We start from the raw sequence: 27126 nt of genomic DNA on the forward strand, positions 1-27126 counted from the left end.
GGAATTGAACCTGGGACTCTTTAGTCCACAGGCTGATGCTCTATCCACTGAGCCAAACCGGTTAGGGCCAAGCTGTGCCTTTCAAACAGGAGACTTTCACAACTTTCTATTGGAAGATTATAACATATCTGTGGTTTGTTCTGACACAGTTTCAAGTTTTAGACTAAAGTTTCCACATAATTTCACTACCTCTATTAGTTTCACTTTTTACCATATTAAGTAAATTCCTATTTTTCAGTAGTACAAATGAGGCAGAATAGTAAAAAGTAGGAAAATTCCTTGGCCAGTAGAATGGGGAAACTGAGACAGATAGCTGATTCCCATCCCACACCCTGACCCACCGGTCTCCTACTCCGCTGTACCACCACTCCCTTAAGCATTAAGCCCTTAGGACAATGAGGTTCTGATCAGCATCAAACAATATTAGAAACAAAGCCTCTGGTCTGTTGACCAAAGAGTGTTTTTGTCAAACTAGAGATGATATCTAGGCCTCAGTTGTGTTTCAGCTCCTGGCCCAGAAAAGCAGCAAAACCAGATGAAGTCACGGCTTGGCTGACATCAGGACCAGATGCAATGAATAATGACCCCCTACCCTAGTGCGCATCAATAGAGAGCACCACCCTGAAAGGACACACCTGGAAAGCTGATGAATATTCTATTGAGAATCTCCCCTGAGACCTTACTACACACCTAGGCTCTGTAGAGAAGAAAAATAATTTTCTCTCTTCTGGATTCTTGACTGAGCCATCCAGGAAATCATCCTTAGGCCAGATTAGAGAGAGAAAAACAAAAATCTAATAACATGTAAACCTCCTACATATATGAGAGAGACCCAGAAAAACAGAGTAATTCACAAAATGGCTAAAGCAACGACCTTAACTATCACCTTCAGCTGAGGACAAAAGATGATGTTGGAGTGGGGATTCCATTAGAAAGTTACTAGGGAAAGCACAGTGTAAGGAGGGTAAGGTGGTTATGCAGATTCAAGTTGTTGCCTGATGCACTGATGAGAATTTCTAGAGATAAGGTCACGCCCCTCTTCCTGGTCTAGTGAGGGAGACACCTTTACAAAAGCAGATTTTAGAAAGGGTAACTTATTTGGTTTTCACACCTCTCCTTCCTTCCTTCCTTCCTTCTTTCCTTCCTTCCTTCCTTCCTTCCTTCCTTCCTTCCTTCCTTCCTTCCTTCCTTCCTTCCTCCCTCCCTCCCTCCCTTTCTTCCTTTCTTCATCCATCGTTCTTTTTGCTTTGAAATATTTGTCTTTTTAGTTTATTTTTCTATCACGATTTATCCCCTTCATGCCCTCTTCCGCCTCCACCCAACCCCTCCCCAATGAAATCACCACACTGTTGTCCATGTCCATGAGTTCTCTGTCTACTGTTTCTTAAATTAACCAACCTAAAATAATCCTATGCCAAATAGACATGTTTGGGGGTGACAAATTCTGCGCCCCTACAACTCCTGGGCTATAAACCTGTACAGCATGTTACTGTGCTGCATACTGTAGGCAATTGCAATCTGCGTGATGCACTGCACTATGAGTTACAGTGGCTACGATATCACTAGGCAATAGGAATTTTTCATCTCCATTACAATCTTATGGGATCACCATTGTCTATGTGGTATACTAAAACATCATTATGTGGCATATGACTGTATATAACCCCTACTGTATATAGCAGGCACTGTTCCTCACAACCTCTTTAAGAGATATCCTATATAATAAAAGGCTAATATGCAAATTGTCCCCTTGACCGGGAGTTTGACCAGGGGGCGGGGCCAGCTGGCCAACTGCCCACGGCCCCTCCCCCTGGCCATCCCACCCCCACCCCTGATCGGCACCCCCCCCCATCGGGGTGGACCAGCTGGACCCCACCCATGCATGAATTAGTGCACCGGGCCTTTAGTAGTGTTATAATACCCATTTTACAGATGAGGAAATTGAGGCATAGAGGATTAGATAATTTACTTAAGGTCACACAGTAAGTATTGGTGCCAGGATTCAAACATGGGCATCTGACTCCACAGTTTCTGTTTGTGGAGTTCAATACTACCTCTCTAACACTATAGTTAACATATGGAGCAACCACTGTAAGTGAATTCAAAATAAGAATGCCTTCAGAGTTAAAGGAGTAATTGAGATTGGTCTCAACCAAAGGTCTGCTAAGTCACCTTAAGGAGACTGAAAGACTGACAGGACAGTAAACTTCTTGACAGCCACATAAAGGTATTATCTACCTAGAGAGGCAGTCTGTTAGTCTCGGGTGGACAGTGGTGAGCCATGGAAGCCTGGAAAAGGCAGTGCCCACAGTCAGGAGCTAGCATGCCAGGTGAGCACTGCCAGTGGAGGAGCTGATGGAAGTGGCGAGTCCTACTGGGAGGCAGACAAATCAGACCTCCATCTTTGAACCCCTCATATTATCTGTCCAATGCAATTTGAGTATAAGAACATGACTGGAGCAGGCTATGCAAATATCCAGTCTGCTAAAAATTAACTGGTATTTTAATGAGTAGACTTGTGTGTTTATCAGGGTGAAATCAACTTCCTTGTATCCAATAAGCTCTGGAGCACTGGAAAGAATGGATTTCGGGAGTCTAGCCCTGCAAGTTCGAGGGCCAGATTTGGAACCAGTTTTACCAAGGCTCATGCCATCTTACAAGTCTCTTGGCAACCAACCCATCCCTTTCCCTAGTGATAACCTAACTTCACTATACAAACAGCTTAGAAAAATTATCCAAGACATTAAAAACAAATATGGAGCATTTCAGTCTGGAAAGATGAAGCCACCACTATTATACATCTAAAATCTGTAATAGTTTGAGAGAGAGAGAGCTAGAATGAACGTGCAATTGCTTGCCAATTTCTACAAGAATGAAAGTACAAAGTAGTCTTTAAAAATTAAAGAGGTTGTTTGTGGATAAATAGGTGTATCTTAGTGGATATAAAATCCAAGGGAGTAAAAATGCATTCCCTTGAGTATTTATTGTGAGCTCACTAAATTCAAAGCACTGAGCAGGGCACTTCAGAGAAAACATGAAAAGCAAGTGGTGGCAAAGACCTGTTCTCTGTCCTCAGTTGCTGGAAATCTAGAAGGTAAGACAAAGCGCCAAAAACCTGCCTTGGAAAACTGGTGAATGGGGTGAAACAAAGGAAATAGAGATCACATCTTTCGAAACAGCCAGCGTGGTCATCACCAGCTGTCCTGCGACACCATGTTAAAAAGTCTGTCCGTACTGCCGGGCACAGGGATTGGCAGGATGACTAGTAGCAGAAATGCCCTTGCTCTCCACCTTGACTCCCAACCCACCTGACATGGAGTCAGCTTATCTATCATTTGGGGAACTCAGTTTAAGAAGCAGTTGCCTGCCAGGCGATATCTTCTTGAATAAACAGTGTCCCATCTTCAGAAAAATAATGTCTCCTCCTCCTCATTCCTCAGGCTGCCCCGCCTCCCATCTACAGAAATATTTAAAAACAATCCTAACAATGCAAAAGAACAGAAAAGGGAGGAAAGTTTCAGCCAGTGTCCCAGGCACAAAAACCCTTTCCATGTCTGGGGCACTCTAGCCCGTCCCGGGAGCGTGTGAATGAACAGCCTCCCTGTGCTAAGAGGTGATGTCCAGGAGAGCTCCAGGGAAAGAACAGAATGTGGAAGTAAATCTAGAGCCAGGGGCCTGGGGGTGCATCGTTTCCGATCTCAGAAGCCTGGGCAGCTTAACAGACTGGGAAAATGTAATAGTAGTAAGTGGGAAAGTTGTGAAAACAAAGGTCTTGAGATTTGATGGAAGGCAATGTAACAAGAATCAGTACACGCATTTGGGAAGGGGTATGCACTCCTAAACGCCACCCTCTTCTTACCCAAGGTCAGCGCAGAAAAGAGATTATGAAATAAAGCAAAATCAATCCTCTCTTTATATTACTTTTGAAGTCTTTCAAGTTTCTTTAGTTAATATTGATCTTATTCATTGGGAGTGGAAGTGACAAATCCAAGGTTGGTTTTGTGTTTGTGTGTGTGTGTGTGTGTGTGTGTGTGTGTGTGTGTTTTGCAAAAGGTACAGATAATTGCCAATACCTGTAGGGGATAAAACCTGTTTTACTAAGAGGGGAGTAGTATGCTGTGTATCTTTAAGCAAATTACTGAAGTTCTCTTAATTTCAATTTGTCTCATCTGTAGCATGGGGATAATAATCCTATTTAGATTATTGACAATTAAGGGGGGCGGGGCGGGGGAAAGAGCCCGGAATCGTACCTCTCTGAGGTGAATACATATATTTAGATGTCCTTTGGCTGGCGCTCTGAGGACCAGCCGGGCTCAGCAAGCCGAGTCGTGCAGGAGTGAGCCGATCTGTCTGCCAAGAACTCTGGCCAGCACTTTTTACGCTCGCAGGAGCACACACCCTAGTGCTTCTCCCGGGCCGGCTCGGAGCCACGCGGCGCGGGAGCGAGCTCTGTCAGTCCCCCGCAGAGGTGCCGTCCTTGGTTCCCACCCAGAACCCGACACCCGCGGGAAGTAAACTTGGCGGGACCCCGGGCTGGGCCGGAGCGCACGGCGGCGCTGGATCAGGGCGCGCCGCGGGCAGCGGGCAGCCGGGGCCTTTCCCGGGGCGCGCTCTGCGGGCAGCGGGCAGCGGGGGCCTCCCCCGGGGCGCGCGTGGCTCACCTGCCAGGCTGGGCGGCACGGCCGCGGCCAACAGCAGCAGCAGCAGCGGCGGCGGCGGCGGGGCCGACGGCGCGGGCAGCCGGAGGGACATCGCTCTGCGGCCGCGACCTCGGCTGGGCTGGACGAGGCGGCCGGCAGTGGCAGCTGTTGGAAGAGCGGCTCGCGAGCCGGCAGCGTGGCGCCCGTCTCAGAGTTGGAGCGTCCTTAACTTTCCTCTTTCATTAGTTCTGCTGGTTTGGGGCTTTTGAGGTCGAGGAAGCCTCACGTGGCCTTGGGAACAACCTTCGCCCTAGGGTGCCCCAGACTGGGAAAGGCGGGTCCTTTCAGACCCTCTAGCGCCCAGTGGGCCGGGCTAGGAAAGTTCCCCAGCTGCACTTGTGGGATCTGGCAACTTTACGCACCACTTTCTCTGCACTCGTCGGCAGTTTTGCAGCCCCAGGTTGGTACAAACCAGTTCAGGCCAACCCCGCTAGTCTCCGTCTCCAGGGCCGGCCTCTCCTCTGCAGCAGCGGGAAGAGGCACCCGAGCAATGGGGAAATGCATGCCCCTGCCTACGAGCAGCTGGGATTCTTGGCCATTCCGGACAGGTCTTCACAGGTCCCGGATCCCTCCGGGATTAGCGCCCCTCCAGCCCAGGCTGTTTAACCCAAATCCATCTGCTGCAGCTGGAGACTTTCGATCGTTGGCTTTTCTCTTCATCGGCTGGAGTCACCACTGGAGAGTGATCCGGACAGGGCGGGGAAGTCCCCATTTCGGTGCAGAGTCCTTTGCAAGTGACATTGTGAAGTAGGCAAACACTGTGCCTTTGAGTGACATTGTGAAGTTGGCGGAGGGTGCCCTAGGTGACATTGTGAAGTAGGCAAAAGGTATTTTATTCACTCAATAAGCATTTATTGAGGCCACCTTGGGGGTCAGGTGCCAGTGGTTTTATAACAAGAGCCTGCCCTACCACAGCCAAGGAGGGACAGAGCCATACAAATACTCAGGTACTCCGAGGCTGCATTAGTGCCGTGGTTCCCAACCGTGGGGCACACGCCCCACAGGGGGGCAATTTGATTTTTTAAGGGGGCAATTCGAGAATGAGTTATTATAAGTGATTTTTTTTCACTTCTTATGGTTCTAGGGGCCTCATATACAGTATATAAATATATATTGTGACACTATGCATTTCAGTTCTCTATTATGTTTTGAAATGGCTATTTTTCATATCACTTCATATTATTATTTTTTAAAACCATTTCTTAGTGATTTCTTCCTCAGTACTTCAACTGTCCTTACATTCTTTTATTTTTCTCTTTCATGGATGTCATGTTCTCTGGAAGCTTGTTTAGACCAAGTTAATGGCCTTTTAGGCTTCCTCCACGTGAATAGGAGTTCACTTTTTGAATAATAAGAATTATATGTCACAGGGGCGGGGGCACATCAGGATTTTAGAGATTTTAGGTGGGGCACGGCCAACAAAAGGTTAGAATAGAGCTGTGCTGCAAGTATAGTGAGGGGACCCAGGGTGGGACAAGCCACCACAAAAGTGGGGCCTAGGCACCCACTCTTCTCTCTTGGTCTTTCTCACAAGCTTAACTGAAATGCTAAGGAGAGATGTGAAGGAAAGACAACCTATTTCCTGTAGCGGGAAATATGTTGGAAGGAGACTTGATTTGGGGTGGTGAACACACAGTACAATATACAGACAGTGTATTATAGAATTGTACACCTGAAATCTATATAATTTTATGAACCTATGTCACCCCAATAGACTCAATTTTAAAAATTGTTAGAAAGGATACAAAACAATTACTCCAAACCTTGGAGCAAATTGTTAAACACAAGTCCTGAGTCATAATTTTGTTCAGTAACCTATCATAGTACTGGGATAATGATATCATTTAATGAATGAAGGAATTGAAGACATTGTAAAAATTGTACATTTTCCTTCAAGTCAGAAAATAAAAGTGAAGGAAAATAATGAACATTTGGTTGTGCCATGTTGAGAACTGCATTAGTGCATTCATGGACGTTGTTCTACCCAAATACTGTAGTCCTGCTATCCTTTACTCCCTTCTCTACCTTACCTTTCCATTCCCTGGAGCCTGGTGTTCAGACGCCATCATGTATATGAGAAGGCCTGATGTGAACTACGAGACACTTATTCATCTATTATTTAATGATCAAATATTTGTTGACTTCCATGGTCCAGGCATAGGACGGTAGATGACAAAGTTGCTGCCCTCACGGAGCTTGCATTCTAGTGGGGGAAACAAATTATACGTAGAAACAAATTAATTGGACCAGGGTTTCTCAACCTCAGCACTATGACATTTTGGTCCATATAAGTCTTTGTTGTGGGAGATTCTCCTATGCATCACCTGGTCTTTGTCCTCTGGATGCCAGTATGACCCCCACTCCCAAGTTGTGACTATCAAAAATGTCTTCAGATATTACCAAGTTCCCCTAAAAGGCAAAATTACCCTCAGTTGAAAATGACTGAATTAGATGAAGATGAACCTTGCCTCCTTTAAATTGTGCAGGGTTTGTATATCTGGAAAGGAAATGAACAGCAAAACTTATACCAAAGCTGAGAGGAGGATCCACGGAGGTGTTGACTATGAAATGTTTTTATTACTTCCATAGTAGACATCTGTGGTTCGGGGCTGCTTACCATCCATTACCCTACACCGGGTACCAATTTTTCATGAATGTGGACTCCACTGGTTTAGAAATTTCAGCGAACAAGGGAGGAAATATGTTTCCACCAAGAGACACAATAATAATTGCATGGAATTGGAATATAAAATTGCTGCCTGGTCTCTATTGGGTTGTTGTTGTTTTTTGTGGGGGAGGGGGGAAGGGGATGGGCAAGAATAGGATTATAGTGTTAGAGTGATTGAGCCTGACTATTGAATGGAATCAACATTGTTCCACGGAAGGAGAAGGAAGCAATAAAAGGAGCTCAGGGGAGTGCTTTATATCACCATGTCCTATTGAAATGGATTCCAAAGTGCCGTCACCTCATCTAGGCAGCACCACCAGGGACTTAGGGTCCACCCAATGGACAAAGAACCCCAATAAGCTGAAATGCTGATGCAAAGCAAGGGGGGCATGGAAAGAAGGCGAAGAATCATGAATATCTTCAGCTGGGTGACCAGTTGTAGAAACAGACAGCGGCCTCTGTGCTTCTTTCCTTGCTGGAACATATATATGATGGATTCGAAATTTTACATTTCCAGAATGCAACATATATAATGTAAATTTGTTTCTTTCCCAAAAGGCATAATTAATTTAGCACCCAAACACTTATCCACTGTTAGTAGACATTTTATAATGCCAAATTTAAGGTGTTTGGGCTAAATCCTTAGCATCCTTTGCCTCCTCCTGACCTTCTCCCTTTTCCTTGAGGTTGATTTTAGTTTCAGGGGCTTATGCATGACCTGATATTGGATAAAGGGCATCTACTCTGTGAGTCATTCTCTTTGCTTAGTGGTCTCCGGTGAAATGTAGCCTCTCTCTTCTTGTCCTCATTGCGGTGTACAGGAATCCACTGTTAACATTTCCCGCCCTTGGCCTCAGGTCTAGATTCCTACACACTTGGTGTATTAGTTAGGGTAATGCTAGTGTTAACAAAAACTCCAAAAGAAATTAAAAGAGCTTTATTCACATATGATTTGCAAATCAGAGAATGAAGCCCTCAGTATGAATCAAAGACACCCTCTGAGATGGAAGGTGGGGAGTGAGGAATGGGGAGGGGAGAGAAGAACATAGTTTTTATTTTAGGTATTTATTATTTTTTTTATTGTTGACACTATTTGAGATGTCCCCCGTTTCCCACCTCCCTTTGCCCACCTCCAGCTCCCAGATCCCCCTCCCTCGGCCTTCACCACACGGCTATCTGTATCCATGGGCTACACATGTATGTAATCCCTTCACCTTCTTTTATTCAGTCTTCCCCAAACCCTCCTCCCTTTTTTTTAAAAAAAATATTTTATTGATTTTTTACAGAGAGGAAGGGAGAGGGATAGAGAGTTAGAAACATCGATGAGAGAGGAACATCGATCAGCTGCCTCCTGCACACCCCTTACTGGGGATGTGCCCGCAATCAAAGTACATGCCCTTGACTGGAATCGAACCTGGGACCCTTCGGTCCACAGGCTGACACTCTATCCACTGAGCCAAACCGGTTAGGGCACCCTCCTTCCTTTTGACATTTGCCAGTCTGTTCCATGTATCCATGCTTCTGGTTCTATTTTGTTTGTCCTTTTATTTTTTTTTATTTTTTATTTTTTTGTTTGTCCTTTTATATTATTCATTATTTCCCACATTTAGTGAAGTCATAGATATTTGTCTTTCTCTGACTGGCTTATTTTGCTTGCCATAATAATCCCTGGTCCATCCATGCTGGGTAAGAGTTCCTTCTTTTTTACAGCTGCATAATATTCCACGGGGTAAATGTGCCACATCTTTTTTATCCACTCATCTATTTATGGGCACTTGGGCTGTCTCCAGATCTTGGCTATTGTAAATAACTGCTATGAGCACAGGAGTACATATATTCTTCCTGATTGGTGTTTCTGGATTCTTAGGATATATTCCCAGAGGTGGGATTGTTGGGTCAAAAGGCAATTCCACTTTTAATTTTTAGTGAAACTCCATACTGTTTTCCACAGAACGAAGGCCTTGGATCCAGCAGTTCCAGTACAAGGAGTGTTGCTTATCAGTTGCACAGGAAGTATGATTTACTAAACAGCACAATCAGCCCAGGGGGCTGCTTGCCCTGCAGGTGATTTCAGGGCCCCAAAGGGCAAGGCCATGCCTTGTCAGCAGCTTCAGAGCTCAAGCTGCAAAAATCCATACGTTGGGCCACAAGTTATGACATTAAAAGTTCTTCTAAGTCATCACTAGCTCCTAGGTTAATGCAACAGCAGTTAATTTCTGGCTGATATTCAAACTCAATGTGGGAGTTCTTAACTGGTAGGTGGCTTTCCTGCATGTAGGAATTTTGGAACCCAGCCTCCTTTTATCTTGTAGTCCCATTGTTTCCTAAAGCAGAGGTTCCCAATCTTTCTTGGTTCATAGTGCCCTTAGAATCTCAATATAGTATTCTCGGGGCTGCAGGCAAAAAGAAATATCTAACACTTCCTTTAAATAGTTAGGGACAATTTAATAATAGTAGTAATTTGCTCAGTGTCCTGGGTAGTACTATGTTTTCCTCAAAAATTTATAATACCCCCTTATCTGTGGTTTCGATTTCCATGGTTTCAGTTACTTACAGTCAACCATGGTTTAAAAAAAATTAAATGGAAAATTCCAGAAATAAACAATTCTTAAGTTTTAAGTTGTGTGCTGTTCTGAGTGGCGTGATGAAATCTCATGCCATCCTGCTCCATCCTGCTCCATCCTGCCCAGGATGTGAATCACCCCGCGTCCAGCATCTGCACGCCGTATACACTTCCTACCTGTTAGTCGCTCAGTAGCCGTCTCAGGTATCAAATCGACTGTTGCAGCACCGCTGTGTTCATGTCACCCTTTTGTTACTTAATAATGGCCGCAAAGTGCAAGAGCAGTGATGCTGCAATTCGAATATGCCAAAGAAAAGCTGTAAAGTGCTTCCTTTAAGTGAAAAGGTGAACGTTCTCAACTTAATAAGGAAAAAAAAATCACATCCTGAGATCTATGGGAAGTGCCAATCTTGTATCTGTCTAATTGTGAAGAAGGAGAAAGAAATTCTTGCTAATTTTGCTGTCACACCTCAAACTCAAAAGTTATAGTCACAGTGCATGGTAAGTGCTTAGTTAGGAAGGAACAGGCATTACATTTGTGGAAGGTGTGAACAGAAAACGTGTTCTAATTGACAGCAGCGTATTAGACCAGAAAACGTTGAGCCCAGCAAGACTTCAGCAAGGGTTCCCCTGAAACCAGTGACTACATTCACCTTTTATTACAGTGTATTGTTGCAAGTGTTCTATTTTATTAGTAGTTATTGTTAGTCTCTTACACATATAGGAAAAATGTATAGAGAGTTTGGTACTATGCAATTTCAAGCATCCACTGGGGGGTCTTAGAAAGTATCTCAAATACCACTTTTGGTTCATTATAATGTTTTCTACTGATATTACACTTTCCTGCCAATATTTAATATATCCTATGTATCCCCAGTGAATTCACTGTGGTTGTCAAACTATCTGCAGGAACCATGATCCTAGGGCTTGGAGTCTTTTTTTAAAATATCTGTTGTGTTATTTTCATTCAATCTATTTCTTTCAAGCATGCTATCTTTTTATTTTATTTTTAAAAATATGTTTATTTTTAGAGAGAGAGGAAGAGATAGATAGAAACATCAGTGAGATAGAAACATTGATTGGCTGCCTCCCAAATGCCCCCCACTCGGGATTGAGCCCACAACTGGGGCGTGTGTCTTGACCAGGAATCAGACTAGTGACCTCTTGGTGCATGGGTCAATGCTCAACCCCTGAACCACGCTGGCCTGGCTTGGAGTCTTTTGTTTATTTATTTAATTATTTATTTATTTTTGCAAGCAATTGGGCATTTAATTTGAGGCATCTCTATGGAAACAAAAGAAAAACAAAGGTTAATGATTGAAGCAGACTACCAGTATAATCTCGGTTTCTGAGTTTGGAAGGCAGGCGGTCAAGATTTCTATATGTCTGTCTTGAATATCTTCAGATGGAGTGAAGGCGGCAGCTGCAGTCTGATAGATTTCTCCTAGTCTACAGTTTGAAAGTCGATGGTTTTGGAGTCTTTTCTTCCAGCCGGAAGAAGTATGGGGACAGGACTCCTACTTCTTGATCATTTCTGTTCATAATCTACTGGCAATAACCACACATCTTGCCATACCTACTAGTATATGCTCAAGAGGCTGGGAAATGCACCCTTCAGCCAGGATGTCACCTCTTGGTATGGAAACAAGAACACACATTTTGGTAGGCACTCAGCTATTTCTGATACTCTTGGCCACCTTTTCATGCAGACCTGGATTCTGTTGGGTCCTTTGGCTCATTCTCAGGTCCTTCTGAGCCCTCAGGTATGGCAGTGGGAACTTAGAGATACTCTGCATCATGCATTTTCATTTTGTACTGGGCCTCACAAACTATTTACCCATTTCTAAATCTGGTAAATCCAGAGTGTTAGCTACAAGATAACTAGCTTATATTATTTTTTAAGATGTCAGTTGCTTAATAGACAAGGCATTCCTCCGACATCCCACACCCTAGGAAAAATACATAAAGGAAATGCTCGTCTGGGTTAAAGGCAGTAACAAGACGTGACAAACAATGTATGATTTTTAGCTGGATCATGAATGGTGTGTGTGTGTGTGTGTGTGTGTGTGTGTGTGTGTGTGTGTGTAAAAGATCTTTTGGGGGAGAACATTTGGAGAAATTTATTTATTCATTTTAAAAATATATTTTTATTGATTTCTGAGAGGAAGGAAGAGGAAAAGATAGAGACATCAATGATGAGAAAGAATCATTGATTGACTGTCTCCTGCATGCCCCCTACTGGGGCGTGTACCCTGATGGGGAATTGAACTGTGACCTCCTGGTTCATAGGTCAACACTCAATCACTGAGCCATACTGGCTGGGCCATTTGGAAAGACTTAAATAAATAAGAACCATATATTAGATGGTATTGAATATTTCTGGAATTTTTGGGTATGAAAACAGTATTGTGGATATGCAGAAGGATGTCCTAGTTTCTAGGGGACATACCTAAGTGTGGTAAAATGTCATGGTGTCTGCAACTGACTTTCAAATGGTTTGGTAAAATAATAAATATACCCATGGAAAGAAGTAAAATAAATGTGCCCCCTCCCGCAAGAATCCTTTCAGCAAACTTTTTTTTTTAAGGGATAGCTTTTAATGGCTATTTTTTTTCATTGGCTTCTGAGCTGGCTTTTACATCTCCCAAACCTCCCTGTCTGTGCTTCCTTCAATACCTAAGCTTTGGGAGCCTCCTACCTCTCCTCTCTCAGCAGTCAGCACATTCCTTCTCGTAAGCACAATGTATCTCAAGTTTAGATCCATCACATCAGTCCAGGGGCCCTGGAGCTAAACCTTTCTTCACCTTTCAGGCTTATCAACGCCTTCTCTCAACAAAGGTGAGTCTCTCAGTAGGAGTAATTGCATACTAGTTAGTAAGAAAATAGTAGATACTGAACTGGTACAAAAGTGAACCAACAAAAACAAATGAACCAACAAAAACCAATGGATGCAAGACACTGGGGGGTGGGAGTGAGTGCATGTGCAGGCAGGTAGGCGAGGCCAAGGGAAAGTCAATGGGGGGGGGGGGGAATGAGACATATGTACTACTATTTGTAATACCTTAAACAATAAAATAAAATAAAAACCCAACAAAACAAGCAAAAACACTGTGAACATTCCAGTGTGGGGGGGTGGGGAGAAGGGGGGGGGGCGATGGAAAATGTTACCTAGAAAGTATTAAGAATCGGATTGACTTTTCCCATGGAGAATCATCTAAAGACTTTTTGAGGGAAAAGGTTGTGGCCATGATATTTTATAGTGATTTAATTTTAGTTCATGTGTTAGGGTAACACATTTTCAAGGATTCAGAAAATAGAACTTCTTTGAATCTTTTAAATAATGTATTTCAACTAAGTGACAAGTCAAAGCTAAGGCCTGAATAGGGAAGTCATGATGTAGAGAGGAATCTCTCACACAGTTTAGTAAATTCAGGACCTCAAATTCAAGAATCAAGTTGCTTCTCTATTAGGATATTGTGCAACGTAGGGGGCAGCTTGCTCCTTAGTGCTTCCACTGGCAGGACTGTGCTTTCCTTCCGCTTCCTGTTCTTGCCTGCTGACACAAGGTGTGCTTCTCAAGCTGTATTCTTCATGTTGCAGATTGGTTCCTTGTTGTGATTGATAACCATTGGAAGCACTTGTGGGTGCCTTCCTGTTCAGCATTTGCAATCCAGTTATTTGGTTGAAACACTGTGTCAACAAGGATTACACAATAAAATCAAAATTGCATAAAACCATAGTGGCCATCGTTGTTGCCAAATAAACTGAGCAATGATTTTCTACATCCTGACAACTTCTCTTTTTGTTAAAAAAAAATTATTCATTTGGGAGAGAGAAACATTGATTTGTTGTTCCACTTATCTATGTGTTCATTGATTGCTTCATGAATATGCCCTGACTGGAGGTCGAACCAGCCAGCATCCTGACAACTCCTCTTGAATAACAGATCATGTTTTTCAAATATTGGCTATGAAAAACAAAAGACTCAGGGGCAATCTTTATTAGTCAGGAAGCCCATCCTCTTATTGTTCATCTTCTAGAGAATGATCCTGTTACCTAGACTTGGGAAGAGTTAGGTCTTTGGCTGAGCTAAACTAGGATTTACACTTGGGTGTGTCTGATGAATGCATGTGCTCACATGTATAAATCTACCTGAGTTGATTTGTACTGAGAAGGAAACTGAAGAAGTAGATTTGTTGTGAGCTCTTGGGGGAAAGCGGAGTGGGTGGGGAAAGGAAGAAGGAATGGAGAGAAAAGTGTGGTGTCTCTTACATAACTTGTCTGCCTGTTACCCTGGTTTGAGGTCTTGGAAGAGAAAGGGCCTTCAGGCAGAGGTAGAAGAATCAGATTTCAAGAAGTTTTCAAGACTTGGGGCCATTAGAGAATTGTTCTGATGCCAGATGACAGCAGGAGCTATGGAGTGAGGTAAGAGAAGCAAACTTTCCAGGTCAGCATGGCTTTCACTATGTAAAACCAGCAGGGAGGGCCAAATTGCATTATCCTATTAAGAAAAAAATAAATATGTATGGTGAAACCTCACCATAATTCTAAGAGCAAAGTCCACAAATTAAATGGTTTAGTATAAGAGAAACAGTTTTGCAAGGTTAATGAAATAAAAATGGTGGCTGGGTGGAGGATGGGTATCAATTGCCAATTGTATCATAATGGAATTTGCTTAACTGCAGATGGGGAGCGGGCCTAAGCCAGCAGGTGGACATCCCCTTAGGGTTCCCAGACTGCGAGAGGGCACAGGCCAGGCTGAGGGACCCCCTGAGAGCACAAATTTTTGTGCACTGGGCCTCTAGTATGCATATATATAACCATTCCACTGGTAGCTATGATGTGTACTGACCACAAGGGGGCAGACTCTCAAAATGCACAGGCATGGAAACATGGAACAGACTGATCAATCTCAGAGAGAATGGGAGAGGGTGGGAAGAGATTAACCAAAGATCTTATATGCATACTAGAGGCCCATGCACCGGTGGGGTCCCTCAGCCTGGTCTGCAGGGATCGGGCCGAATCTGTGCACCAGGCCTCCAACATCCCTCAAGGGGTCCTAGATTGTGAGAGGGCGCAGGCCAGGCTGAGGGACCCCACCTGTGCATGAATCCATGCACCGGACCTCTAATATATATATATATGTAAATGGACACAATTTTTAAGGGGGCCTGGGGAAGAGAAGCAGGCTTGGCAAGGGAAATAATTATGTGAGCATATTATAATGGATGTCTCTGTGTTGTGGGATTTGGAGTGATATTTTCCCCACATGTCAGTAGTTTCCAAAAGTTCTATGGTAGAAAAAGAGTAGTTTTCTCATCTAAAAATTTTATTTTAAAAATTCATAGAACATTTTATTTTATCTAGTCAAAATAAAAGTATTTGAAGGTGTCTTGACTAAATAAATCCTCTTACTAGACTGTAATTATAACCAGGAGTTTTAAATTGGCTATTGTACACTTGGCAACATAAAGTATATTTCAGATCAAAGCTTCTTCACTTTGGAAAAACATTTTAATTAACAATTCAATTTATGTCACTTTTGTAGGTGTTGTTACACTTTTTTTTTTCTTCAAAGCCTCTCATTGCCAAAAGCAACAGTGGGGTGTATAAATCATCCAGGAAGAATTTTCAAAATACTCATGGTTGCTTAACGCCCTACTATCTGATCTTCTCTGGGCTGGGATTCTCTTTCTTTCTTTCTTTCTTTCTTTCTTTCTTTCTTTCTTTCTTTCTTTCTTTCTTTCTTTCTTTCTTTCTTTCTTCCTTCCTTCCTTCCTTCCTTCCTTCCTTCCTTCCTTCCTTCCTTCCTTTCTTTCTTTCTTTCTTTCTTTCTTTCTTTCTTTCTTTCTTTCTTTCTTTCTTTCTTTCTTTCTTTCTTTCTTTCTTTCTTCTTCTTTTTTGGTAGAAAAACAAGCAAGAATTTATTGACCTCAGCAAAAATACTTAGACCAACTCACTGGGAAGACAGAAAAGGCGGCCTTGGAGACATGTTTAGGGTGTTAGCCCGGGATGAGCTGCCACTGCCCATTGCTCTCCTGGTTCCTTAGAGGTCAGGAGACATGTGCCTGTGTGGGAAGGAGAGGGGGAAGGGAATGGCATGGGTATGCTCCCTGGAGGGAGACGCTTGGGCTGGGATTTTAACAACCTTCCCAGAAGATTCAAATTCCCCCTCGCCTGGCTGTCTCTGTCACTGTCACTGTTATGTCTTTGTCTCTAACTCCATCTCCACCTCCACCTCCACCTCTACCTCTACCTCTACCTCTACCTCTACCTCTACCTCTACCTCTACCTCTACCTCTATCTTTATCTCTATCTCTATCTCTCTAGCTGTCTCTTCATCAGTCTCTGAGTCTCATGACCAGACTAAGCTATCCTGGCTATGTGTCCCCAGGCATACTTTGTAAATTCTAGAGCCTATAAGTAATAAACTCTTTTTTTTCTCCAAAGCTTCCTAATGGTTAATGCTTAAGGGCATCTTGCAAACATAATAAGAACTACCAGGGTCAGTCCAAAAGAAAAAAAAAATCTAGTCTGCATGAATCAAAGCCACCAGCCTATATGAGAAAGTTCAAATTTTACAGCTTAGCCTTCACAATATGACTCTCGATGCCTTTCTAGCTCATTTTCTCTCTCCTGGGCAAACCTTCTGCTGGGCTACCACTGGGTCTGAAATAGCTTACCTTTTCTTTCCGTTTTTTTGATGAAGCTGTTGTCCTAGCTTATTCTTTTCCTCACTTCCTTTTACAAATCAATCTATTACTGAAGGCTCAGCTCTAGCCCCAATTTAGATAAGTTCAAGAAGCACTTTGGAGGGCTTAGTTTTTTTTTTAAAAAAAGTCACTATGCTAGGTAATATAATATCCCCAATTAGAAAATTTGTGGTAACTGCCCTGGTGGAAGAACTCAATATCTGGTAGTAGGATTTAGCTAAGTACACAGATTGCCACAATGAAAGACAATAATGCTAGTGCCACACAACAAGGATGAGTTCTGTGAGGCTCAGAGAGGAATGAGTCTACCCTGAAGCTGTGTTGACCCATGTTGATATTTCCTTCCCTGAAGTATTGTTGCACTTATTATTTACACACTAATTTTGGCCATTCGTCTCTATTTCATGTGTGTACTCCTCTTAAATACCTTGACATTGAAGGCAAATCTTAAATGAATTTGGTTTTCCCCCAGAGCAGCCCTAAACAGTGAGATATGTGGGGATATGGAATTGAATTTCAGGGTAGGTGGATCATCTAACAGCATGGGTGATGGACATGCAATGGCTCCCCCAGGAGAATGACTTTAAATGCACATGCTCCAAAAAGAGGCTCCACCAAGCCTTTCCAGACTAACAACAGAGGGTACGAAGAGCAATACACTTGCTCTTTAATCTCCAAGACTCTTCCTCTCAACCATGTAGAGAAATTCTGATGCCCTTCAGAGAATGACAGTTCGCTTTTGATCCATTTTGCTCTCCAGGCTTCCCCTCTTGTTGACACTAGGATTTGATGGCCTAGGACAGTGGTCGGCAAACTGCGGCTCCGCAAACCACGGCTCGCAAGCCACATGCGGCTCTTTGGCCCCTTGGGTGTGGCTCTTCCACAAAATACTTGCTTTTCCACAAAATACTGACTTCTGCACATGGGCCATGAAGTTTCAATTGCACTGTACGTGTGCGCTCGCACGTGGTATTTTGTGGAAGAGCCACACTCAAGGGGCCAAAGAGCCGCACGTGGCTCGCGAGCTGCGGTTTGCCTACCGCGGGCCTAGGAGATAACATTTTTACTTCTCTCCTTCCCTGCCTTAATCAGTTGAAACACAGTGGGTAAGATGTTTGATTTCTAGAACCAAATCATATGGTTTTATTTTTATTTATTTTAAAATATATTTTTTTATTGATTTCAGAGAGGAAGGGAGAGGGAGAAAGAGATAGAAACATCAATGATGAGAAAGAATCATTAATCAGCTGCCTCCTGTATGCCCCCTACTGGAACCGAGCCTGCAGTCCAAGCATGTGCCCTTGACTGGGAATTGAACTGTGACCTCCTGGTTCATAGGTAGATGCTCAACCACTGAGCTCAAATCATATGGTTTTAAACCTTCACTTTGCCACAAAGCAGAAGTGTGACTTCATATCTCCACGCCTTTGTTTCCAGCATGGGAATAATAATGCTAGTATCCACATTATAGGTGGGGAGAGATACATGGACTGGTTGCTTCCTGCACGTGCCCTGACCAGGGCTGGAGATGAACCTGCAACCCAGGTATGTGCCTTTGACTAGGAATGGAACCCGTGACCCTTCAGTGGGTGGGCTGACATGCTAACCACTGAGAGCACACAGTCCAGGGCGAGAACCCAGTAATGTTTAATAAACAGTAACATAGAAGAAAGTTGGAGTCAGAGAGAGAAATGCGTGAGTTGGGGAAGGGTTTCTAGTTCTGTGGGATCTCCAGAAAAAGGGAGAGGACTTTCCCACAGACCTAGAACTCTCCTGGTTAGGAAGTTTTCCCTTATAACAGCGTAGGTAGCTACTTCTGCTGAGTATAGCCATTTTTCAGAGAATGCTATTTAATTTCCCTGCTGGGCTTGACCGAAAGAGTAGAGACCTTGCAGCCAGGCAGACCTGGTTTCAAATCCTGTCTCCACCAATAAGTACTGGCAAATAGCTGTAAGTTCTCTGAGTCATAGTTTCCTAGTTACAAAATGCAGTATCTCCATGGGAGTTTATGAGATAATGATGATAAAATGCCAAAGAGGAGCTCAAATTTCTATCTAACTATTAACTGAGCTGAACTTACGAATCTCAATTTCTGTTGCCCTCTCCTCTAAAGGCTAAGTTTCCATGTCCAGCAGCCAGCACTGTGGTTCTTTCCTATGGATTTTACCCATGTCCTCTGGGTCTTTCTGGTCACAGAGATCTGGAACAAAGAGTCAAGAAGGGGCGGGGGGAAGAAGACCAAGGATCTGCATTCACTTATTCCGAGGGTTCTTATGACTTTGATTAAATTCAGTTTTAAATTCTAGCTCTAGAAATCTTATCTCTCTCTCTATAGATATACTCTCCCTCCACCCCCACCCCTGAGACCTAGCCTTTTCCCCAGATAATCTGCAATCCCTGGGGCAGCACATACCAGTAGCTGACCTGACATGGTCACGACCTGGCTAATGATCATGATGGCTCAGACCTCTGGCAGGCTAAAGATAACATCCTGAACTAAACTGTGTTTCAACTTCTGAGCCCTATGGTGGAATGACCTCCAGTCTACTTTCTCATCAAACCAGACAGAGGGACACCAGAGCAGACCATCCTCAAGACCTGAAGAAATGACTCATTACACTTACCTCACTTCCCACCAATCAGTTCCCAGCGTGATTCTCAACCCACGGTGACAACCATGACACCCAACCCACGGTGTCTTGCAGTTTCACCTGTTTAATGTTACCTACATGCCATTGGGGAGTTCAGGCTTTTTTTCTTTTTTGTTTTTTGTTTTTGTTAGTCCTCGTCGGAGGATATTTTCTCCATTGATTTTCAGAGCGAGTGGAAGCAAGGAGGAGAGACAGAGAGAGAAACATCAATGTGAGAGAGATACATCAATTAGTTGCCAACCACACTCTCCCTGAGCCTGGGATCGAGCCTGCAACTGAGGTACAAGCACTTGACTAGAAGTGAACCTGGGACTCTTCAGTCTGAGCGCGAATGCTCTATCCACTGAGCCAAACAAGCTTGGGCCAAAGAGTTCAGGCTTTTGAGTACTCACTTCCCATTATTTTGGTTGGCCCCATTCATGATAAAATAACCAATCTTTCTCCACTGCAATTTTTTTTCTCCACTGTCTAGTATTTAACTCTGCTAGCCTGGGGGAGATGAACTCTTTCAGTTTAGTAACACCACAAGACTCTCTAGTTGCTCATTGGCTTTCACCCAGATTTAAATTTCTCTGCCTTGGGAATGAATAAAGTAAAAGAGAGAGAGAGCCTGTGCCTCCTTTTTGAGATGATATTGTTTCCTGGACAGGGGACCTGGCCCTGAGTAGGTCTGCCTAGGGCCAGCCGGTAGTGTGTGGGTTTTTTACTTTGTGTAGGAAAAATTTCATAACATAATTCCAGGTGACTATGAGGGTATGTTTATTAAAGTTGGGGACAGCAAAAACAGAAAGGGCTTAACACAGAAGAAGCAACAGGAGAGCCTAGACTGGGCTGCCTTAGCTCACTGGGAAGTCAGAGAAAAGGGTACTATGGAGACGGGGTCAGGGGGTTAGCCTGGGACAAGCCACCACTGCCTATTGCTCCCTCAGTTGCAAGTCTTGTGGGGTCCCTTAGCGTTTAGAAGACGTGAGCTGTGGGGGAAAAGAGGGGAAAGAGAAAGTCAGGGGCTGCTCCCCAGAGGGAGAGTGTACACCCTGGGTCCTTTGTTTTGAGGCTTTTATTTCCCTCTGGTGAGAATTTTATGGGAGGTTTCAGCAAAATATTCATCAGTTTTCAGGGTGTGCTCATTCTGGGCCGTGGTCTCCACTGATTGGTCAGTGTCGGGGGAGGGGGTCGTTAGTTATTGCTGCTGGTCCTGGTGTGGCACACCTGGTTTTGCTGCTTTTCTGGGCCTTGACCTGACATACAACTGAGGCCTGGATGTTATCTCCAGGGAGGTGACCTTCTGTGTCTGGCTGTGAATTGCTCGGCCAGTTTGTTCAGCTGTCAGTTTCCCTGTCCCACTTGTCCTAGCTTCCTGGGCTGGCTCAATGTAGAAATTTTCTTTAAGGAGACCATATGCTGGACTGGAATCCAGGCACCAATGCATATCATACTGACGATAATCTATACAATGTCTAAGGTGGGATCGAAAAGTTACAGGAAAGTTTGAAAGTTCAAAAATATATTTATTGTTTTTTCTCAAGTTTCAGGTTCTGTTGATAATTTAGTAGTAAGACTGGGAAAATACCCACTTATTTTTTTCCTAACTTGACTCGTTTCTCAGCAGCAAAAGCAGAGCATGCCCCCTCTAGTTCATTGTTTCTGTGTTTTGGCTTTTAATGTTGAGGAAGTAAGCTTCTGGTTAAAAACCTGTGTGCGATTTTTTCAGGCCTGACCTTATACCAGTGGTCGGCAAACTGCGGCTCGTGAGCCACATGCAGCTCTTTGGCCCCTTGAGTGTGGCTCTTCCTAAGCCTTAGGAATACCCTAATTAAGTTAATAACAATGTACCTATCTATATAGTTCAAGTTTAAAAAATTTGGCTCTCAAAAGAAATTTCAATTGTTGTATTGTTGATATTTGGCTCTGTTGACTAATGAGTTTGCCGACCACTGCCTTACACGATTACAGAGACTTTTTTTTTTTTTTATCTAGCAGGCCTCACAGGGAAAGCTGCCCTCCCCATGTAACTGCAGAACCAACTCAAATGGTCCTATCCTGTTTAATGAGATTCCAAGCTGTTTTTCAGAGACAACAGACCAACACTGCAGGCCATGCATGTGTAGAAGAGAGAACTTTGATCTCCAACTGTGCCCGGAACCAGTCTCATGTGCTCCCCCTTCCAATCAGGGAAACAAAGGACCAGAACTTGAACACCGGAATCCTTCCAGAAGCCAAGGGCCTATTGTCCAGGAAGATTTAGTGTCGACATTCCTTTACCATAAATGGCCAAGTTCCAAGGTCCTCCAGTTAAAACTTGCCCACCAGCTATTCTGCATACCTATTCCTCCAACCCCTTAACAACCCGTCACCTAGTCCAGTGTGTAAGATTTGAGAATTAGAACTCCCATCTTATCAGTTGGCACCTTGTCAAACAATTAACCTTTCCTTACTCAAAACTCAGATGTTTTGAATTTTGGCCTTTCGAAGAGTGGGGCACATGGACTTTGGTTTGGTAACAGCCCACGCATTCCAGGCTCTGGAGGGAGGTGCAGTCCAGGACTCTGGCCCCCGGATAGTCATGCTCTTGGTATAGTTCATTCCAAGCCCTGCTCCCTTCATTCCTATCGGTCTTTTATCCGAGGCCTTGGCCAGGAGTCCCCTCCAGGTGCCTCTGTGGAGACCTCCTCATCAGGAGGAAGGAACTTTGAAGACACCTTTCCCCACTCTGACTCACGACCCAGTAATTTTCCACTCCTAGCTGTCTCCCATACCCTCTCTCAAGCCCAGAGTCCTAAAGACTGCCAGAGCCTTTTGCTTGGGGCTCCCTCAATAGTGAGACTACCTCCACATCTGTGCTGATATATATGACCCTCAACCAGCATGCTATTCCATGGGGGAAAATGGAACAGGGGGAGGCAGTATTTTATTTTTGTTGTTGTTGTTTTTTGGTTTCAGACTCTTGCTTATATCATCGCAGTCAGTGATTAGAGGTTTAACTCTTTCATTTTTGGCTTGTTGCTTTAATCAGCTATACCAACAACAGGCAGCTCAGCTCTCTCTCTTCCAGCCCAGTGGGGCTCCTGGCAAATATCAGGCCCAATTCACCTTAAGCTAAAGGATAGTTAAAATCAAATAGCTTAAACCATAGTTAGATTTCAACAAACATGTGCGAAGTGCCTACTGTATTCCAGGCACTGTGCTGGGCTCTGTGAATAGAGAGATGAATGAACCACAGCCCCTGCTTTTGAAGAGTTCATGGTCTGAGGGGTCTAGAAGGTTAATAGTTCACTTGGCCAGTGTGGTGAGTGCTGTGAGGCAGGTAAGCACAGGGTGCTTCGAGAAACACTGCTCCTTGCGGGTTTTGTTCCTGAGCTGAATGGGTGACTGGATAATCAGGATCTCTTTAGAAGATGCAGGAAGCTCTTGTACAATTTCCAGTTTTACAAGAGTCTGTTCTTTCATAAACCTCAAGTTTTTATTTATTTCCAAAGAAATATAGAACTGAAAGTGATAATTCATGCTTTCTATAACAAAGGTGTCATGACTCTGTCCAAATGTTAGGACACAATCGAGGGAGCATGTTACTGTTGTTTTTTTGTTTTGTTTTGTGTTTTGTTTGTTTTTTTGCCAATAACTCTATCTATCCTGGGTTGGGTTAATACCTTAAATAATTTGATGGAATAAGCTACATGATATAAAATTGCAGTTACTTAAAGGTGCAAGATAAGATGCATTTTATCTTGGGATAGATGCATTAAACTGGGATTGCATTGTATAGTATATGCATATGTGTAAGCACATGAATAAAGGTTTATATTCTATAAAAGTACAGAATAAAAACAGTAGTTCCCCTTACTCATGGGTTCACTTTCTGTGGCTTCAGTTATCCACAGTCAATGGTAGTCCAAAACTATTAAATGGAAAATTCCAGAAATAAACAATTTGTAGTTTTAAATTTTTGCTCTGAGTAGCATTATAAAAACTCTCACCACCCATCTGGAATGTGAATTATCCCTTTGTCCAGCTGTGTATGGACAAATTATCTCTTTGCCCGCCCCATTAGTCACTGAGTAGCCATCTTGATTATCAGATTGACTGGCATGGTTTGTGTTCAAGTAACCCTTATACTAGCCTAATGCTATGTCACAATGCCTGTGTCATTCACCTCACTTCATCTCATCACATGAGCACCTCACATCATCACAGGAAGGGTGAGCAGAGTACATTAAGATATTTTGAGAGAGAGAGAGAGAGAGAGAGAGAGAGAGAGAGAGAGAGACATCACATTCACCATGGTCTAATTAGCATATTAGCGGTAGAAGCTGGGCCTGCGAGGGCCAAGGCAAGCATCTGTGGCTGCGAGGGCTGGGCCCCTTGCACGAATTTCATGCATCAGGCCTCTAGTATTGTTATAATTGTTCTATTTTATTGTTAGCTATTGTGAACCTCTTACAGTGCCTAATTTATAACTTAAACTTTATAATAGGTATATACAGGGGTGGGCAAAAGTAGCTTTACAGTTGTGCGTATCAACACTAATAAAAGAGAAAAATGGTAATTGGCGTACGAGCTACCCTTTTCATTGGCTAATCAGGGCTATATGCAAATTAACTGCCAACTAAGATTGGCAGTTAACTGCCAACAAGATGGCGGTTAATTTGCATATGTAGGCACAATGCAGGGAGGCGAAAGGGAAAGCAGGAAGAAGCCCCCTGCCACTGACAGTGATCGGAAACCCAGGGGGGAGCTAAGAGCTGGGGGGCAGGGCAAAGGTGGCCCTGGGGCCGCCTTTGCCCTGCCTCCCAGCCATGATCGGAGAATCAGGTGCCTTTTCCGCCCTGGCCAGTGATAGCAGGAAGTAGGGGTGGAGCCAGCGATGGGAGCTGGGCACGGTCGAAGCTGGCAGTCCCAGGAGCTAGGGGTCCCTTGCCTGGGCCTAAAGCGAAGCCCACGATCACGGGGCCACTGCAGCTGCGGGTCCCCACTGCCCGGGCCGGATGCCTAGGCCAGAGGCGTCAGGCCTGGGCAAGGGGCCGATCCTGCGATTGGAGGGTGATGGGGGTCAACGCCTGAGGGCTCCCAGTATGTGAGAGGGGGCAGGCTGGGCTGAGGGACAATCCCCCCACACACACACCCAGTGCACGAATTTCGTGCACGGGGCCCCTAGTATAAGATAATACAATAATTAATGAATAATAATACAAGAATAAACTGTACTTTGTGCAACTTACAACTGTAAACCTACTTTTGCCCACCCCTGTGTGTATATGAGCAAACAGGATATATAGATTGTGGTTTCAGGCATCTGCTGAGGGTGTTGGAACATATCTCTTGCAGGCAACGGGGGGACCACTATAATGGTATTTTTAGCAACTACAGCTGACCCTTGAACAATATGGGTTTGAACTGCACAGGTCCACTTATACGTGGATTTTAAAAAATAAATATTGGAATGTTTTTTTGAGATTTTTTTACTAGCATGAGGCAATTATATCAATTATCCTAGGTTACCTTAAAGCAATCATATTGCTGTAAATGAATATAAATTTCCTTTTCACATTATTTTTTTATTTTTTGATAAGTCTTTTTTTAAAAAATATATTTTATTGATTTTTTACAGAGAGGAAGGGAGAGGGATAGAGAGTTAGAAACATCAATGAGAGAGAAACATCGATCAGCTGCCTCCTGCACGCCCCCTACTGGGGATGTGCCTGCAACCAAGATACATGCCCTTGACCAGAATCGATCCTGGGACTTTTCAGTCCGCAGGCCGACGCTCTATCCACTGAGCCAAGCCGGTCAGGGCTATTTTTTGATCATTCTTAAAACTGATGATGACTATAAAGGGATTCATTAGCTATAGTCCTTCTAAATTTGTGTACATTTGAAAAATTCTATAACCAATCCTATATAATAAAAGCCTAGGTAGCATCATGCTCTTGTGAGACATCATCACGTCATCACAAGATGGCCACCACAAGATGGCTGGCAGGGGAGGGAAGTTGTGGGCGATCAGGCCAGCAGGGGAGGGCAGTTGGGAGCAATTGGGCCGGCAGGGGAGGGCAGTTGGGGGCAACCCGGCCTGCAGGGGAGGGCAGTTGGGGGCAATTAGGCCAGTAGGGGAGGTCAGTTGGGGTTGACCAGGCCTGCAGGAGAAGACAGTTGGGGGCAATCAGGCCGGCAGGGGAGCAGTTAGACGTCAATCCAGCTGGCAGGGGAGCAGTTAGGAGGTGATCAGGCTGGCAGGCAGAAGTGGTTAGGGGCAATCAAGCAGGCAGGCAGGCGAGTGGTTAGGAGCCAGCAGTCCCAGATTGTGAGAGGGATCCCAGATTGGAGAGGGTGCAGGCCGGGCTGAGGGACCCCCCCCCCCCCCCATGCATGAATTTCGTGCACCAGGTCTCTAGTAGTTAAATATAAAGCAACTAGAGAAGGGAAAAATGGAAAGTAGAGGTTATTTTTATTTGTTGAGAACCTAATGTGACCGACACTGTGCCAGGTGCTTGGTAAATTTCAATTGAAAAAATCTTAGTAACAACCCCTTGAGATGGATATTATGATTCATGGTGATTAATGAAACATCAGGAGCTTGGAGACATTAATTAATTAACTCACAGCTAGAAAAGAGCAGTGCAAGAATTTGACCCTTGCTTGGGTTCCATTCTTAGTTGATGTCATCAGTGGTATCCCATAACCATATTGCTAAGTGCACAAGCTGGACAAGCCGAGGCCACACATCTGTTTAAAGGCAGAGAAATGTTTCACAACCATGTAGGTTCTGTAATAGAAGACAAACATGAGCCTGCTAGTGAGATGTTTTAGCAATGCCCCTTAGCTTTAAAGATGCTTTTGAGTTTTTCTTGTTGATGTTGAAGTTGCTAAATTTGCCTGCTGTCAAGAACATTGCTTTGTACCAAAACCTACTTATCTCTTCACATTTCCCTCTCCCCTGTAGGATTCAAAGCTTGGCAGAGACCATGCTTTTATAATTCCCCGTGCCCAGTTCCTGAAATAAGAAGAGATGCTCCTAAATGAATGACCAACAATGTTCATGTCACAACTTCATCTCCATGCAGAAAATCTCCTTGTGCAAGATGCTGAGGCAGAGTATACACCTCCAGACTCCAAGAAAGGACTCTTGCTGCATATTAGTTCTCAACCTGTAAATCAGGAGATAATTTATTCTATTCCCATTTGATTTTCTGCTTTTCCAGGAGATGGGAAAAGACGTTTCTGCATCTCTGAGTGGTTTCCATGGCAGAAGCCTGGGGCGGGGGAAGTGTTTGAAGTAGTTGTTTTAGTTCTGAAGGTTAATGCCAGAAGTGTTACAAGTTTGTCTTGCTTGCCTTTGCTGATTCCAGTCTGCTAACACCACTTGACTTTTGCCATTTCCCCAGAAATTTCAAGCAACTGAGTCGTGCTGGGGTGCCACAAGAAGGGCCCGAGACGGCTGATGGATGGCAGGAAAGGGATATCTGCAGAGTTTGAAGTTCTATGTCTTTATAGTTAAAGAGGATTTGACTTTATCCCAGACCTCAGATAGCTGCAGGCCCTGCCTCCCGTGGTAGAGGCCTAGACAAAGTCTCCTCAGGTGGGGCAGCGGTACTGAATGTCAAGGTTCTTAGCCCTGAGCAGCAATGCTAGCTTTGCTCTGCTTCCGTGTGGGTGGATTTAGGCAGCTTTTCAGGGAGCACAAGATGGGGCTGGTGCACTTCAGGAAAATGGGAGGAATAGGTGGAAACACATACACAGACTCAGTAAGCTTTCAACTATTAACTATAGGGTGTCCCCCAAAATCATACACACACACTGAATAATTAGAAAGGCAGTGTTTATTAAAATACACTTC

General features: G+C 44.0%; 1 protein-coding gene and 1 long non-coding RNA gene across 5 annotated transcripts in view; one reads left to right on the plus strand and one right to left on the minus strand.

Moving 5' to 3' along the window:
- The window catches only part of PLBD1 (phospholipase B domain containing 1), a 52860-nt gene extending 47826 nt beyond the window's left edge, over positions 1 to 5034 (minus strand). For 2 of the 4 annotated variants that reach the window (XR_009451169.1, XM_059682264.1), the window contains exon 1: positions 4662 to 5034. Coding sequence is in view for 2 of the 4 variants with exons in the window: in XM_059682264.1 (XP_059538247.1) it covers positions 4662 to 4752 (91 nt within the window). In the remaining 2 variants the exon portion in view is untranslated. Of the gene's footprint in view, positions 1 to 2238; positions 2363 to 4250; positions 4285 to 4661 lie in introns of those variants that run through there. The other 2 variants (XM_059682266.1, XM_059682267.1) reach the window with 2 other exon arrangements.
- A 370-nt stretch (positions 5035 to 5404) lies between these two features.
- On the plus strand, positions 5405 to 21736 carry LOC132227327 (uncharacterized). Its single transcript, XR_009451170.1, has 2 exons — positions 5405 to 5527; positions 21367 to 21736. It is a non-coding gene; the product is annotated as an uncharacterized LOC132227327 (long non-coding RNA).
- The last annotated feature ends 5390 nt before the right edge of the window (positions 21737 to 27126 follow it).

This window comes from Myotis daubentonii, chromosome 2 (assembly GCF_963259705.1).
Source record: "Myotis daubentonii chromosome 2, mMyoDau2.1, whole genome shotgun sequence".
Classification (NCBI taxonomy): Eukaryota; Metazoa; Chordata; class Mammalia; order Chiroptera; family Vespertilionidae; genus Myotis; species Myotis daubentonii.